Raw genomic sequence first — 14,103 nt, 5'->3', positions numbered from 1 at the left:
GGACAGCGTAACATGGAGGCAGTTTGTATGTGGTTGCCCTCTCAATAATCGAAGTGTCTGGCCATAAATTGATAGATACTTAGATGAAATTTATATTAGTCTTGTCCAGTAATACAGGGTGTCTGAAAATGGCTGTTTGCATTTCTTGATGGTATAACAATACATTGCTAAAAGGTAATGGAAAAAACTGAAGTAACATCATGTAGGGCAACTCGTGATCATGACCACAAGCATCTCAGGACTGGTTTGCAAAGTTAGTGGATGATACTGTATACAGTTCATGAGGCAGTCTTGCCATAAACATTACCATATTTTTAAAGACTAAGAACTATTCTTGCATGTTCACATCTTTTTTTCCTGATGGCAGCCATCCATGCTTAACGATCTTGAGCCGTTTCCCATCTCGAACCTGTTCCAGAGATATCTATATGGGACCTTGTCCAAAGTCTTCCTTAGCCTACCTCTAGGCACACTTCCTAGTCAGTGCTCAACCAGTCACCCTCCCACTTCCTCTTGACATGTCCAGACCATAGTAACCTATTGGCTTGCATCACAAGTCTGATATCACTTACACTAAATCTCTTTTACCACACTGTTGCCAGTTTTGCCATTCGGTGATGCCCTACTCATCCATCATGACAGTCTTATTGCATTGCCTCCCAGTCTGCTTATATTCTCTTTTATTAACCAAGTCTCTTTGCCATACAGCATAGCACTTCCCTTGCATGTTCTTTATGGAATAAAATTGTCTAGAAGGAGCAAGAATAAACTAAAAATGACCATCTAATTCAAGAGGTTAATCACTCTGTGATTCATCACATGCCATGTTTGAGGTAATAATCAGTACATCTGCCCATGATCATTTAAATTTTGTGTCTGAGAGGTGGTAGCGACCTTTGACATTATACTCTCAGGATCAGGCATTGCCATCATTTAATTGCTTAAGATAGTACACAGAAACATAAATACATATGATAACTCTCTGAATTTCTGTACACAATGCAACTGTTAACATGATTGGTTTTGGGGGTGTACAGAGAAGGAATGCAGTGCCAGGAAACGTGATATTCGCAGGGGTAAAGAACACTGTGAAGGGGCTGAAAAATGGGAAAGCAGTTGGAGTTGATGAGGCATATGCAGAGATGCGTATGTGTAGTGGAGAGAATGGAATGAAGTGCTTGTTGGAGATATGTAAGAAGGCATGGATGAGTGAAACTGTGCCAGTGGAGTGGAGAAAGGCAGTGATTGTACCCCTGACCAAAAATAAAGGTGAGCAAAGTGAATGCAAGAATTATCATGGCATAAGTCTGTTGAGTAAGGGAAGGTATATGGAAGAATTATAAAGTAAGAGAGATCAGAAGTCCTTGTGAGTGACGAACAGGGTGGCTTTAAGAGTCGTAGAGGATGAATGGATTAAATATTTTCAGTAAGACAGATAGGGGAGAAGGCATGTGAGAAGGACTATAAGGTGTTTATGGCATGTATGGATCCAGAAAAAGCATATGACAGAGTAGACAGAAAAGGATTGTGGAAGGTTTTGCACATGTACGGTGTAGATGGTAAGCTGCTGGATGCTGTCATGAGTTTTTATGATGGTAGTAAGGCATGTGTAAAGGTAAATGGGTATCTAAGTGATTGGTTCATGATCATTGTAGGCATGAGACAAGGTTGTGTGATGTCCCCGTGGTTGTTCAGTATATATATGGATGGGGTGATGATAGAAGTAAAAACACAAGTAATGGAGAGAGGGATGGCATTGGTAATGAATGGTGATGGATGGAATATCTCTAATTTGTTGTATGCTGATGATGCAGTGCTACTTGCAAATACAGTACAGTACCAGACCAGAGCTTGGTAGGCTAGTGCAGAGTTTTGTAGATGTCTGTGGTCATTATGCATTGAGAATAAATGTAGAAATGACTAAAGTGGTGGTTATTGAGAGAGATGGTGACTTCCAGTGTGATATTGCAGTGAATGGAGAGAGACTGGAATTGGAGAGTTCAGATACCTGGATACAGTGATAGAAAAGAGAGGAAAATGTGCAAAAGAAATGGAAAGTACAGTGACCTAAGGAAGGAAATTAGCTAGTATTATGAAGATCTTGATAAAAGCAGAGGCCTGAGTCTTGCAGCTGCCCGAGGCTTACGTGAAAGAGTGCTGGTGCCAACTTTAACATACGGATGTGAGACTGGTGTAGCATGAATATGAAAAGTCAGGAGTGAGAGCAGTGGAGACGGGACTGCTGAGGAATGTATGTGGAGTACAGAGAGCAGATAGGATACGAAATAATGTGATTTGTGAAGGATGCAGAGTGAGGAAATCTGTGGACACCAGAATTGAAGAGAGTGTACTGAGATTGTGTGATCATGTGGAAAGAATGGATGACAATAGAGTGATGAAAAAGTTATATCTGAGCAAATTTGAAGGAGGGAGGAGGCAAGGTAGGCCAAGGAGAAGGTGGAGGAATTTGGTGGATGAGTGTGTGAGGAAGATAGGTATGGAAGTTGGTGAGGCTAAGAGACTGACAAGAGACCAAGCTGGCTTAATTAATTTTGTGCGGAGAAGCACATCACCAGGGATTTGGTACCCCTTTTAACATGAAAGCCTTCAGATTGACTGTCAGATAGGTATATGTGAAGCTACAGAACGTGGTGAATTTTTTTGGCCTGTCTGGTGGAGCCAGGATTCTGTGGGCATGACTGATGAGTGAATGGAAACATGGCCCATTGAACTGGACAAACTTTAGGCTGTCTGGGCGATGCTACTCCTTATCCTGCCCTGGGGTGAGAAAGGAGGTACGGATGATTATGATGATGATGATCTTCAGTTAGTCCTTTGTGGTACTGTACTGCCATGAAATGTGGGTCAACCATCTTTTGACATACTGCACATTAGCAGCTAAAATAAAGTATGGCATATCTTCCTATTTCTCCCATCTTTCCTGTCACTTCTTATTGCTTTTCTTTCCTTCACAGGTGGCTTTACATTGAGTGACAAGCCAATTGGTTTCCTGTAAGCCAAGAAACCATTTACAATGCTGGGTAGTTACCATATAACCAACCCATACGTGCTCCCTACATGTCAACAAGTGGGTTGGTGGAGGGTTAGTGCCCCTCCCTGTAAAATAAGTAATGCAAAGTCAAGTGGCCACTCCTTATGGGATTATGGCGTCTGGCAATAGATAGATAGCTAGATAGATTTTATATTGTCGTGTTGTCATTGATAATATCAAGCATAATAAAGATTATAGCTTTGTGCTATAGATGATCTCATGCAATTTTGCAATTCAGAATGTGTATCTCCTTAACTATGGTGTCATTACTCTTGCTACCAACAGACAATTTATTTAGGCAAAGGAGAGACTTTTCAAACCTCTTGAATCTGAATGACATACCACTTAGTTTATTCTTCTATCTATCTATCTATCTATCTATTGCCAGACGCCTCAATCCCGTTTGGGGTGGCCACAAACAAATCGCCTCCAAGTCTCCCTGTCCCCCGCCATTTCACTGCCCTGCTCCCAACTCACACCCCCCTCTCTCATATACCTCTCCACCCCATCCCTCCATCTCATCCTCGGCCTCCCCCTCCATCTTCCCCCCTCCACCTCACTCACATACACTCTCTTCGTCAGTCTTTCACCCTCCATCCTCTCCACATGGCCAAACCACCTCAGTGTGTTCCTCATAACGCTTCCTATCACATCCACATCCACACCACAACGCTCCTTTATATCCTCATTCGTCAGCCTGTCTCTCCACGTGACTCCACAGGCTTCTCTTAAATAACTAATTTCCACTGGTCTCACTCTTGACTTCTGTCCTCCCAACAATGTCCAAGCTTCACTTCCGTACGTTAGAGTTGGTATCACAATACTGTCATGTAGTAACTTTTTCACTTCCATGCTCACTTCCCTGTTTCTTATCACTGCTTTCAAAGAACCAGCAACCTTTCTTCCCTGCTGTACCCTTTCAAGCACTTCACCCTCCAAACCTCCATCCCTACTCATCACACTACCCAAGTACTTAAACATACTCACATTTTCCAATTCCTCACCATCCAACCTCGCTGTACATTCACTAACTTCACCTCTCTCAAAGACCATCACTTTACTCTTCCCTACATTCACCTTTAGATTCCGTTTCTTACACACTCTCTCAAACTCATCCACCAAGCCTTGCAGCTCCCCTTTGTCTTCACTCAATAACACAGTATCATCTGCAAACAACAGTACAGGGAGTTTCCAAACACTATCCTCTCTCACCAGGGCCACTCCAACATCCACTACCCTACCTTGTACCTCTATTATTACCCCATGCATGTACAGATTGAACAACCATGGAGACATGACACATCCCTGTTTCAAACCAACTTTCAAAGAGAAAATTTCACTTAGTTCACCATCCACACGCACTGCTGCCTTCGCACCATCGTACATACTCTTCACAGCATTCAACAACTTCCCATCTACTCCATATATTCCTAACACTTTCCACAATCCTTGTCTGTCCACCCTGTCATATGCTTTCTCCAAATCCATGAAAGCCATATACAACTTCTTTCCCTTCTCTAGAAACTTTTCCACTAAAGATCTAAGAATGAATATCTGATCTACACAACCTCTTCCCTTCCTAAAGCCTCCCTGTTCTTCTCCAACTAATTTCTCTGTTCTTTCTCTAACTCTGTCTATAAGTATCCTACCATACACTTTTCCTATTATACTAAGAAGACAAATGCCCCTATGATTACCACACACTTCTTTTTCCCCTTTTCCTTTGTACAAGGGAATAATTATACCTGACTTCCAATCCTCTGGGACTCTACATTCCTCCCAGGCCAATCTGCACATCTTCCACATCCATTCTACTACTATCTCTCCCCCATGCTTCAGCATTTCACCACACACTCCATCAATTCCTGGGGCTTTCCCCGATTTAACTTTCTTCATTGCTTCCACAACTTCTATCCTACTGATTTCTTTCTGTCTTCTCACCTCCCTCCTTCTCCCAGCCATTCCCCAGCCACTTATACTCGCATTACTTCCATCCTCTACGTTCAACAATTCCTTAAAGTGTTCTCTCCATCTGCTCACTTTTTCTCCCTTCTCCACTAGTAATCTACCATTTTTATCTTTCACTCCCCTGCTAACTTCACTTCCACCCTGTCTTACTCTTTTCACTTCTCTCCAGAACATTTTCTTACAGTCCCTCCACTTTACACTCAAATTCCTCCCAAATTCCTCATCCACTGTCTTCTTACTCTCTCTTACTAATCTTTTCACCTCTCTCTTTCTTGCCACATATAACTCCCTCTTCCGCCTCTCAACTTCTTCCACGCCCCTATTTCTCATCCATTCATTGTATGCTTTCTTCTTTTGTGTCACAGCCTGTTTCACCTCTTCAGTCCACCACGCTGTTCCTTGCACCCCCCTCCGTCTTCTCTTCCTTCCACACACCACATCACATGCTGCACATATTTCTTCTGTAAATATCTTACACACACCTTTCACGTCTCCCATCTGCTCCAATTCATATTTGCCCAGTCGTTCCTCCACTTCTCTCTTATACTCTGCCTTTTTCTCATCCTCTTGTAACCTTTCCACTCTCCTTGCAACTACTCTTTCCTCTCGTCTTTCCCTTCTTCTATTCCTCCATCTTACTTGCATTCTAATTCTGGCCACCACCAAGTAGTGGTGCTACTTGATTTTATTCAGGGTTGGGAAGGTTGCCTAGGGGTTAATGAAGGCATTATCAAGCCCTTCCAGTTTGAAGTCTGCTAAGCTGAATAAAATTGTCTGGTAGTAACACTACTAGAATAAAAATCACCTGGATTGAAGGGGTTAATGCCTCCACTACAGGGGTCTCCCCTAAGTTGAATAAGATCATCTACTCAGTACCCAGAATGAAAGAGAAGTTGCCTTCCCCTGAAGGAGTTAATGTTTTGATTGAGCTACCTATCACTTCACTTGTACAGTAGGTATGATCACTTTCTGTAATTCAGGAGCAAATTGAGAGATGATGATGATGACGATGACGATGTTGATTTATGATGATGATGATGATGATGATGATGATGATGATGATGGTGATGATGATGGCAACTTTTAACTACACTTGCAGGCTGGATCACTTAGTATACTGAAGGAGCAGATGGAAAGCCTAGGTTCATCATTCCAAGCCACCCTGTTTGCATATGATGAAGGCCTCATGAGTGACGACCGAGTGCTGGCCTCAGCCCTCTGGCGTAGACTGTTTTCACAGGAGTGTAGTGACCCAGAGAGACTGGAATGTGTTGTAAATTATGTGAGAAGACAGGTAAGGTATTCTTAAGTTAAATAATTTTTTTACATTGTTGTTAATGTTGGTGTTGTCTCAGGTTCATATCTATTTTGGGGGACTGGGAGGGAGTTCAGAGATATTTGTATAACTGGGCATCAGAGCCACCCAGTTATATTGTCACTGCATTAAGGTTTCCCTCTCCATCATCATCATTTTGGTAAAAGCTGAAAGAATCGGCAGTCAGTAGTATCTATCTATCTATTGCCAGACGCCTCAATACCGTTTGGGGTGGCCACAAACAAATCGCCTCCACGTCGTCCTGTCCCCCGCCATGTCACTGCCCTGCTCCCAACTCACACCCCCCTCTCTCATATACCTCTCCACCCCATCCCTCCATCTCATCCTCGGCCTCCCCCTCCCTCTTCCCCCCTCCACCTCACTCACATACACTCTCTTCGTCAGTCTTTCACCCTCCATCCTCTCCTCATGTATAGTAATGCCACTCAGGAATGAGCAGCTGACCACTCTCTTAATACTTTTCAGTATACATTTTTCTCTAACAGCATAAATCCATGCTATTTTTTGCACTTACTTCAGTCATCTCAACCTTTGTACAAAGGCTTGCTTAAATATCTTCTTCCAGTCCACTGGATTAACTCAGCTTACCCCTGCCTTCTTGTAAACAGTTGTATTTTGAGATGGTTTATTAACCCACAAGTAACCCAAACATCATGTAGCAAAGTTCAAATGTTGCGAACTAGCTGTACGTATGTAAATAAGACTTTCCATCTGGTGTTTACATCTATTTCATTTAATTTTGTTAGTATTTTCCATGCCCATCCCTTTCGTTTTCATGCTGTCCTTCTTTTACACTGTCATTCATACACTTCTACACTTCCATCCATAATTGTTTCTGTTTATAGGGAACTTGCAGTAAAGTTTTATTCCAAGTTCATCATTTAATTAATTAATTAATTAATTTATTTATTTTTTACACATTTCTTACTGGTGAGGCACTCAGGTTAAGGCAGACAGTTACAGATATGTCATAAAGGGAGATTTGTACATAACCCCTTCAGTACAGTGATAGGGTATCCTTTTAAAATACATTCTTGCTGATACTGGGTGATTTTTTTTTAAGCTTAGAAAAGCCACCTGAAAGTGGAGATGTTAATGAAGGGCATCTTTAACCCTTCCAGTTCAATAAGTATACCACATCCCGGCTACAATCTTATGGAGATGGCAAGAATAAAATAAAAACATCATTGCATTTAAGTCAAATGTATAGGCAAAGATGGCACTTATATACCTTCCCATCTGTGTTCCTCATATTACTTGTACTTTTGATGGTAAGTGGTAATGACCATCATCCGCTTGCTTGATGTAGTACTGTTTGCTTTCACTTCAGTGTAAAACTGCCTGCTTCTTCCATAGGTGACACTGAGTGATGTACCTAATGGTTTCCTGTTACCTATGAAGCCATTTACAACTCTGGGTGGTAACCGGATAACCAGATAACAAGATGTTGTGGAGCTTACTTTGGTGGCCAAGTTAACTGGATGGAGACACAAAAGAGGCATCCATCCAGGAACCAAACCTCAACACAATTCCCTGAGCCTGTCCACTGCAAGGGAACATAGGTTCACTGCATGGGATGGCCCTGCAGGGGCAATTGCTTGCATATGGTGAATGGGTTGTTACTACTACTACTACTACTGCTGCTACTACAATTTTTTTTTTCTCAGTAAGAACTCATTTGTTGCATCCACTTTACCATTCTTCCAGTTTTCTTTCACTACTCTTCCAGTCTCTACACCACACTAAACTATTTTTTTTTTTTTTTTTTTTTTTACCTAATTACTATAGTTGACACCCTTGCAACACCAGACAGAGCTTTGACATTCTTAGCCAAGTATTGAGTCTTAATTTGTTTGTTTTCAATTCATTAAACTTGACTCCTAAACTCCTTTTCTGTCTGCACACTCATAGTTCTCTTTCCTGGAAGCTTTTGCATTTTGCTTTTTTGATGTATTGTTATAACTTTTTAGATCAGTAAAGTAGCTTTCATAACTGATATAATTATCTTACTTTTTAAAATTATTTTTCATACAGAAGTGGACATATTTGGATTGACTGAGATTAAATGGGGAAGTGAGAGAGTGGGAGTATGGATTGGGAATATGTGCAGGAGTAGGTTAGAATGAGAAGACAAAGGTAGGTGTACAGTATGTATTGTTGTGTGCAAGAGATGGAGAGAGAATATAAGAGAGTATGAATCAATTGGTTCAGGGATTATGTGGGTAAGATTGATAGTTGGAATACAAGCATGGGCAATTGTGTGTGTACATGCGTGATTGGAAGATTGTGTGAGCAGAGTGAAAGAAAACTTCTGGGGAGATGCGGAAGTGTACATAGAAAAGTTTGAAAGGAGTGAGAGTGTGTTTGTGATTGGAGATATGAATGTAAAAGTAGGGAATGTGAAGGTGGATGGAGTAGTTGGTGAATGGGGTGTGCCTGCAGTAGTAGTAGTAGTAGTAGTAGTTGTTGTTCCCTAGGCAGTCTGACCGAACAGCCCTGAGTCCCTAAGGAAGGCCACGGCCGAGACCGGGCTTTCCCACAGAGCTGTCAAGGAGTGTTTGTTGTGTTGTTGATGTAGGTGATTGTGTGCAATGCAGTCTTCCATAATGTGTTTAATAGTATGGGGTGCTATGTTACATCCTGGACAGGCATTAGTGACGGAGTCATCCAGCCTCTTCTGATAACTTAAGAGGGCTGGATGATGCCCACATCTCAGCCTGGCCAGGTGGACCCTGTCCACATGGGGGAGATAGGATTCAGAAGGGTGGATATCAGGAGGCTGTGCATGCAGCTGTGTGTTGTCTTTCAGTGACTGAATGGACCAGCGAGTGATTTGAGTATGGATATCCTTCTGGAAGCTGGTCTGAGGTGGGCAAGGGGGGAGAGATGACAGTATTTGTGTATGATATCATATGCTGAGTGTTGTTTTGATGTTCCTTGGTGTGTGTGGATGTTTTGCCATGTAGTGTAGTGGATGTTGTGGGTTTGTGGAGGCTGCAGTGAGAATTTGGGTGCCTCTCATGTCTAGATGATCCTTGACTTTGATGACTTTGGTTTCTTGATGTAGGTGGTCTGTGGGTGTAGTGGCTGTGCAGCCTGTGATTATTTTTATGGCCTTGTTATGTATGGTCTGTAGGGTGTTATAGTGTGTTTTAATGAGGTTAGGAGCCCAAGCAGGGCTTGCATAATTCATCACTGCACATATATATTGTTTGTATACTGTGGTTGTGGGCTCTTTGCTGTGTCCAAATGTTGTATGGGCAAATGACCTCATGTCATTGAGTCTTGATGTTAATTTATTTTTAATGTTTGTGATGTGTTGTTTAAATGACGTTGATGTATTGTATGTTACACCAAGGATTTTGTGTGTGTGTGTGTGTGTGTGTGTGTGTGTGGTAGGGGAGTGTTGGTTATGGTGAGGTGTGGAATGTGACTGTGTTCTGCTGTCCAGTTTGTGAGCAGGGTCACTGTAGATATGGCTGGGGCTATTTTGAGCCTGTTTGTGGTGAACCATTCATGCAGTGTGTTGAGGCAAGGTTGGAGGATGTGTGCAGCTGTGTTTGCGTTTTGGTATGTACATGTAAGTGTTATGTCGTCTACATAGGAAGCTATGTGTATCTGTGGTGTGTGGGGTGTGGGTATGTCGTGCATGTATAGTTAAAGAGTGTGGGGGACAAAGCATATCCTTGGGGGACGCCATTTGTGAAGTTTCTAATGTTTGAAGACTGACTGGCAAATGTTACATGTGCACGTCTGCCTGCTAAGTACTGTAGATTACTAGCCATCTCTTTGTGTTAATGTGCATGTTGAATATTTTGTTTGTAAGGTTGTGGCGGGGGATGACATCAGAAGCTTTTGCTAGATGAGAATGGTAGTGCTCTAGTGGACATTTGTGCAGGGAGGGGGTTGATGAGACCAATACTCTCTTTAGGCACAAAATGATCCACACGTATACATGGCAAGTGCTGAGAAAGGTGGTTGGTGAACTGAATGAACGAAAGGCAGTGATTGATTACGTGTGTCTGGGTGAGAGAATAAGGTATGTGCTGGATACTAGAGCATACATTGGTTGGGGGAGTGGACTTTCTGACCACTACTTGGTGGTGGTGAAAGCCAAGGTACAAATGTTTGGATGAATAGAAGGAGAGTGGGTCAGGAAGAAGTCCTGAGGGCAGAAAGGTTGCAAGAGAATGAAAAAAAGGCAGAATATAAGAGAGAAGTGGAGGAGCAATTGGGTAATCACGATTTGGAGCAGATGGGGGAGGTGGAAGGTGAATGCAAGATATTTACGGAAAAAATCTGTGCAGCATGTGAGGTGGTGTGTGGGTTAAATAGAAGACAGAAAGGGGAGCATGGAATAGCATAGTGGAGTGAGGAGGTGAGACAAACTGTGGTGCCAAAGAAGCAAGCATATAGTGAGTGGATGGGAAGCAGGGAGATGAAGTCGAGAGACAGAATAAGGAGTTAAATGTAGAGAGGAAGAGAGAGGTGAAAAGATTAGTAAGAGAGAGTAAGAAGAGAGTGGATGAGGAATTTGGAAGGAATTTGAGTGTAAAGTGGAGGGGATGAAAGAAAATGTTCTGGAAGGAGGTAAAGAGAGTTAGACAGGGTGATAAAGAAGGTAGTAGAGGAGTGAAAGATAAAAATGGTAGGTTGATAGTAGAGTTGGGAGAAAAAGTGGGCAGATGGGGAGAACATTTTAAAGAATCATAGGGAATAAAAGTAATGCAAGTATAAATGGCTGGGAGAAGAAGGGAGATGAGAAGGGAGGAAGAGATTAATAGGATGGAAGTAGTGGAAGCAATGAAGAAAGACAAAATGGGGAAAGCCCCAGGAATTGGAGTTGTGTGATGATATGCTGAAGCATGGGGGAGAGAATAGTAGGAGAATGTCTTTGGAAAATGTGCAGATTGGTGTGGGAAGAAGGTAGAGTCTTGGAGGATTGGAAGTCAGGTTTAGTTATTCCCCTGTACAAAGGAAAATGGGAAAAAGAAGTGTGTGGTAATCATTGGGGCAATTGTCTTCTTAATGTAATAGGAAAAGTATATGATAGGATACTTATTGATAGGGTTAGGGAAATAGCAGAGGAATTAGTTGGAGAAGAACAGGTAGGTTTTAGGAAGGGAAGAGGTTATGTAGATCAGATATTTATTGTAAGGTCTTTAGTGAAAGAGTTTCTGGAGAAGGGCTAAGAGGTTGTATGTGGCTGTTATGGGCGTGGAGAAAGCATATGACAGAGTGGATAGACCAGGAGTGTGGAAAATACTAAGAATATATGGAGTAAATGGGAAGTTTTTGCATGCCATGAAGAGTATGCATGAGGGTACTAAGGCTGCAGTGCATGTGGATAGTGAAATGAGTGAATTTTTCTATTGGAATGTCGGATTGAAACGGTGATATGTTATGTCTCCATGGTTGTTCAACCAGTATATGGATGGAGTTATAAAGGAGATACAAGGTGGAGCAGTGGATGTTGGAGTGGCCCAAATGAGAGAGGGCAGCATTTGGAAACTTCCTCTGTTGTGGTTTGTAGATGATACTGTATTGTTAAGTGTAGGTGAAGGGGAACTGCAAGGCTTGGTGAATGAATTTGGGAGAGTGTATAAGAAATGGAATCTAAAGGTGAATGTGGGGAAGAGTAAAGTTATGTTCTTCGAGAGAAATGAAGTCACTGAATGTCAATGAGGTTAGATGGTGAGGAAATGGCAAATGTGAGTGCATTTAAGTGCTTAGGTAGTGTGATGAATAAGGATGGAAGTTTTAAGTTTGAAAAGGTACAACAGGGAAGAGATGTTGCTGATTTTCTGAAGGGAGTGATTAGAATTAGGGAAATGTGCATGCAAGTAAAAATGTCGGTGCATGATAGTATTGTGATACCAACTCTAACGTATGGAAGCGAAGCTTGGTCATTGTTGGAAGGACAGAGGTCAAGAGTGTGAGCAATGGAAATGAGTTATTTGAGCGGAGCATTTGGAGTTACATGGAGAGGCAGACTGACAAATTAGGAAGTGAAGGAGCATTGTGGTGTGGATGTGGATATGATAGAAAGGATTAGGAGTATACATTGAAGTGGTTTGGCCATGTGGAGCGGATGAAGAGTGAGAGACTAATGAGGAGAATGCATGTGAGTGAGGTGGATGGAGGGAGAGGGAGGGGGAGACTGAGGATGAGATGGAGGGATTGAGTGGAGAGGTACAGTATATGAGCATGGGGTGTGTGAACTGAAGGGAGGGCAGCGAAATGTCGGTGGACTGGGCGACAAGGAGGCAATTTGTTTGTGGCCGTCTCTTACGGGATTATGGTGTCAGACTCTAGATAGATAGATTTTTCATAGAAAGGTGGCTCAGTCGGTAGAGAGGTGGCCTGCGGTCCTACTGGATCCAGGTTCAGATCCCCGCTGGGGCAGGGAACAGTTTAAGGATTTGAATTTCATGTAAAGCAGACTTTACTGATCTACCAGAAGACCCTCCGAGATGTTGTGAAACTACTCCTGCTAATACCAATACACCAGTCCTATATGAGACAGCCCTAGCATATATTCAATATGGACAGTGGGTGTTAGCACCGAAGTGGTGACATGTAGAGGTGTATGATATGTAGGAGGGCTACTGGGCCTTGGGACCAGGCTCTGAAGCCTATGCCCAGAGTCGGAAAAAAAAAAAAAAAAAAAGGTACATACAGATTTGCAGTGGCAATTTTCTTTGTCAATAATCCATTTATAAAGAGGTCACTGATCCTAGTTTAGTTCCATAATATTGTGACATTAACTTTCTCCATTATTCTCCACAGATGGCTGTGTTGGACAACTTGTCTCGTGATGAAATACTTATGGACTGTAAAGTTAAGTGGGTCCCACTTCTGGAACCAGAGGCTACAAGGAGTTTTTGAATTCCATGTAGTTGCTAAAACTGTATTGTTAACTAACTGTGCTCAGGGTTCATAGTGCCACTGGTCTGATGCCATGGATGGAAGTCACATATTGTATGTGATCTCATAAGCTGAACCATCTCCACCCTGCTTTCATTCTACAGAAGTTGCCCTTCCCAGAAAGATACAGGCACACTTAGTAAGACCATAACATGGCCATCACCCTGCCGTGCTTCAGCACCAATGCAAAGTACAACTCACAAACAATCCACTATGCTCCACTGTAATGCAGCTTCCTCACACCACAACATATTTATGCTTCTCACTCTCCATCATCCACTCACTTGATGTTGTGCTGCCTATTTCTCCCTTAGCTTCTATCACTCTTTTTCAGCACCTGCCCTCCTTTCTTCCTATTTCTCCCATCTTTCCTGTTACTTCTTATTGCTTTTCTTTCCTTTACAGGTGGCTTTACATTGAGTGACAAGCCTAAGGGTTTCCTGTAAGTCAAGAAACCATTTACAGCGCTGGGTGGTAACCAAATAACCAAACCATACATGCTCCCTACGTGTCAATAAGTGGGTTGGTGGAGGGTTAGTGCCCCTTCCCGTAAAACAACTAACTCAGAGTCAAATGGCCACCTCTTACGGGATCGTGGTGTCTGGCAGTAGATAGGCAGATGGACTCTCCCACCACTTACAGTCCTTCAGTGTAGCCTCAACTAAAGATCTCTTGGGAACACCTAGCTGTCATAGCTGGTTTCCTGCAGTTCACTAGGTTCAGTCTCAACAAAGGAGTCTGGGAGCACCCAGTTGAAACAGCTGGTTGCCTGCCGTCCACTGACTTCACATCCAAATAAGCTTGGGGTCACAGCAGCACC

At 42.5% G+C, this 14,103-nt stretch overlaps 1 protein-coding gene across 1 annotated transcript in view; it reads left to right on the top strand.

The window, feature by feature from the left end:
- The window catches only part of Uqcc1 (Ubiquinol-cytochrome c reductase complex assembly factor 1), a 31,170-nt gene extending 17,795 nt beyond the window's left edge, over positions 1 to 13,375 (top strand). Inside the window, exons 4-5 of the mRNA XM_080277779.1 lie at positions 6,120 to 6,314; positions 13,146 to 13,375. Coding sequence (XP_080133905.1) covers positions 6,120 to 6,314; positions 13,146 to 13,244 — 294 coding nt within the window. The 3' untranslated portion in view covers positions 13,245 to 13,375. The remainder of the gene's footprint in view (positions 1 to 6,119; positions 6,315 to 13,145) is intronic.
- Positions 13,376 to 14,103: the final 728 nt, after the last annotated feature.

Source organism: Coenobita brevimanus, chromosome 71 (genome assembly GCF_032717465.1).
Source record: "Coenobita brevimanus isolate Jiangsu-jjx chromosome 71, ASM3271746v2, whole genome shotgun sequence".
Lineage (NCBI taxonomy): Eukaryota > Metazoa > Arthropoda > Malacostraca > Decapoda > Coenobitidae > Coenobita > Coenobita brevimanus.
The sequence above is the reverse complement of the archived record's forward strand: the minus strand, read 5'-3'. Positions and strand labels throughout refer to the sequence as shown.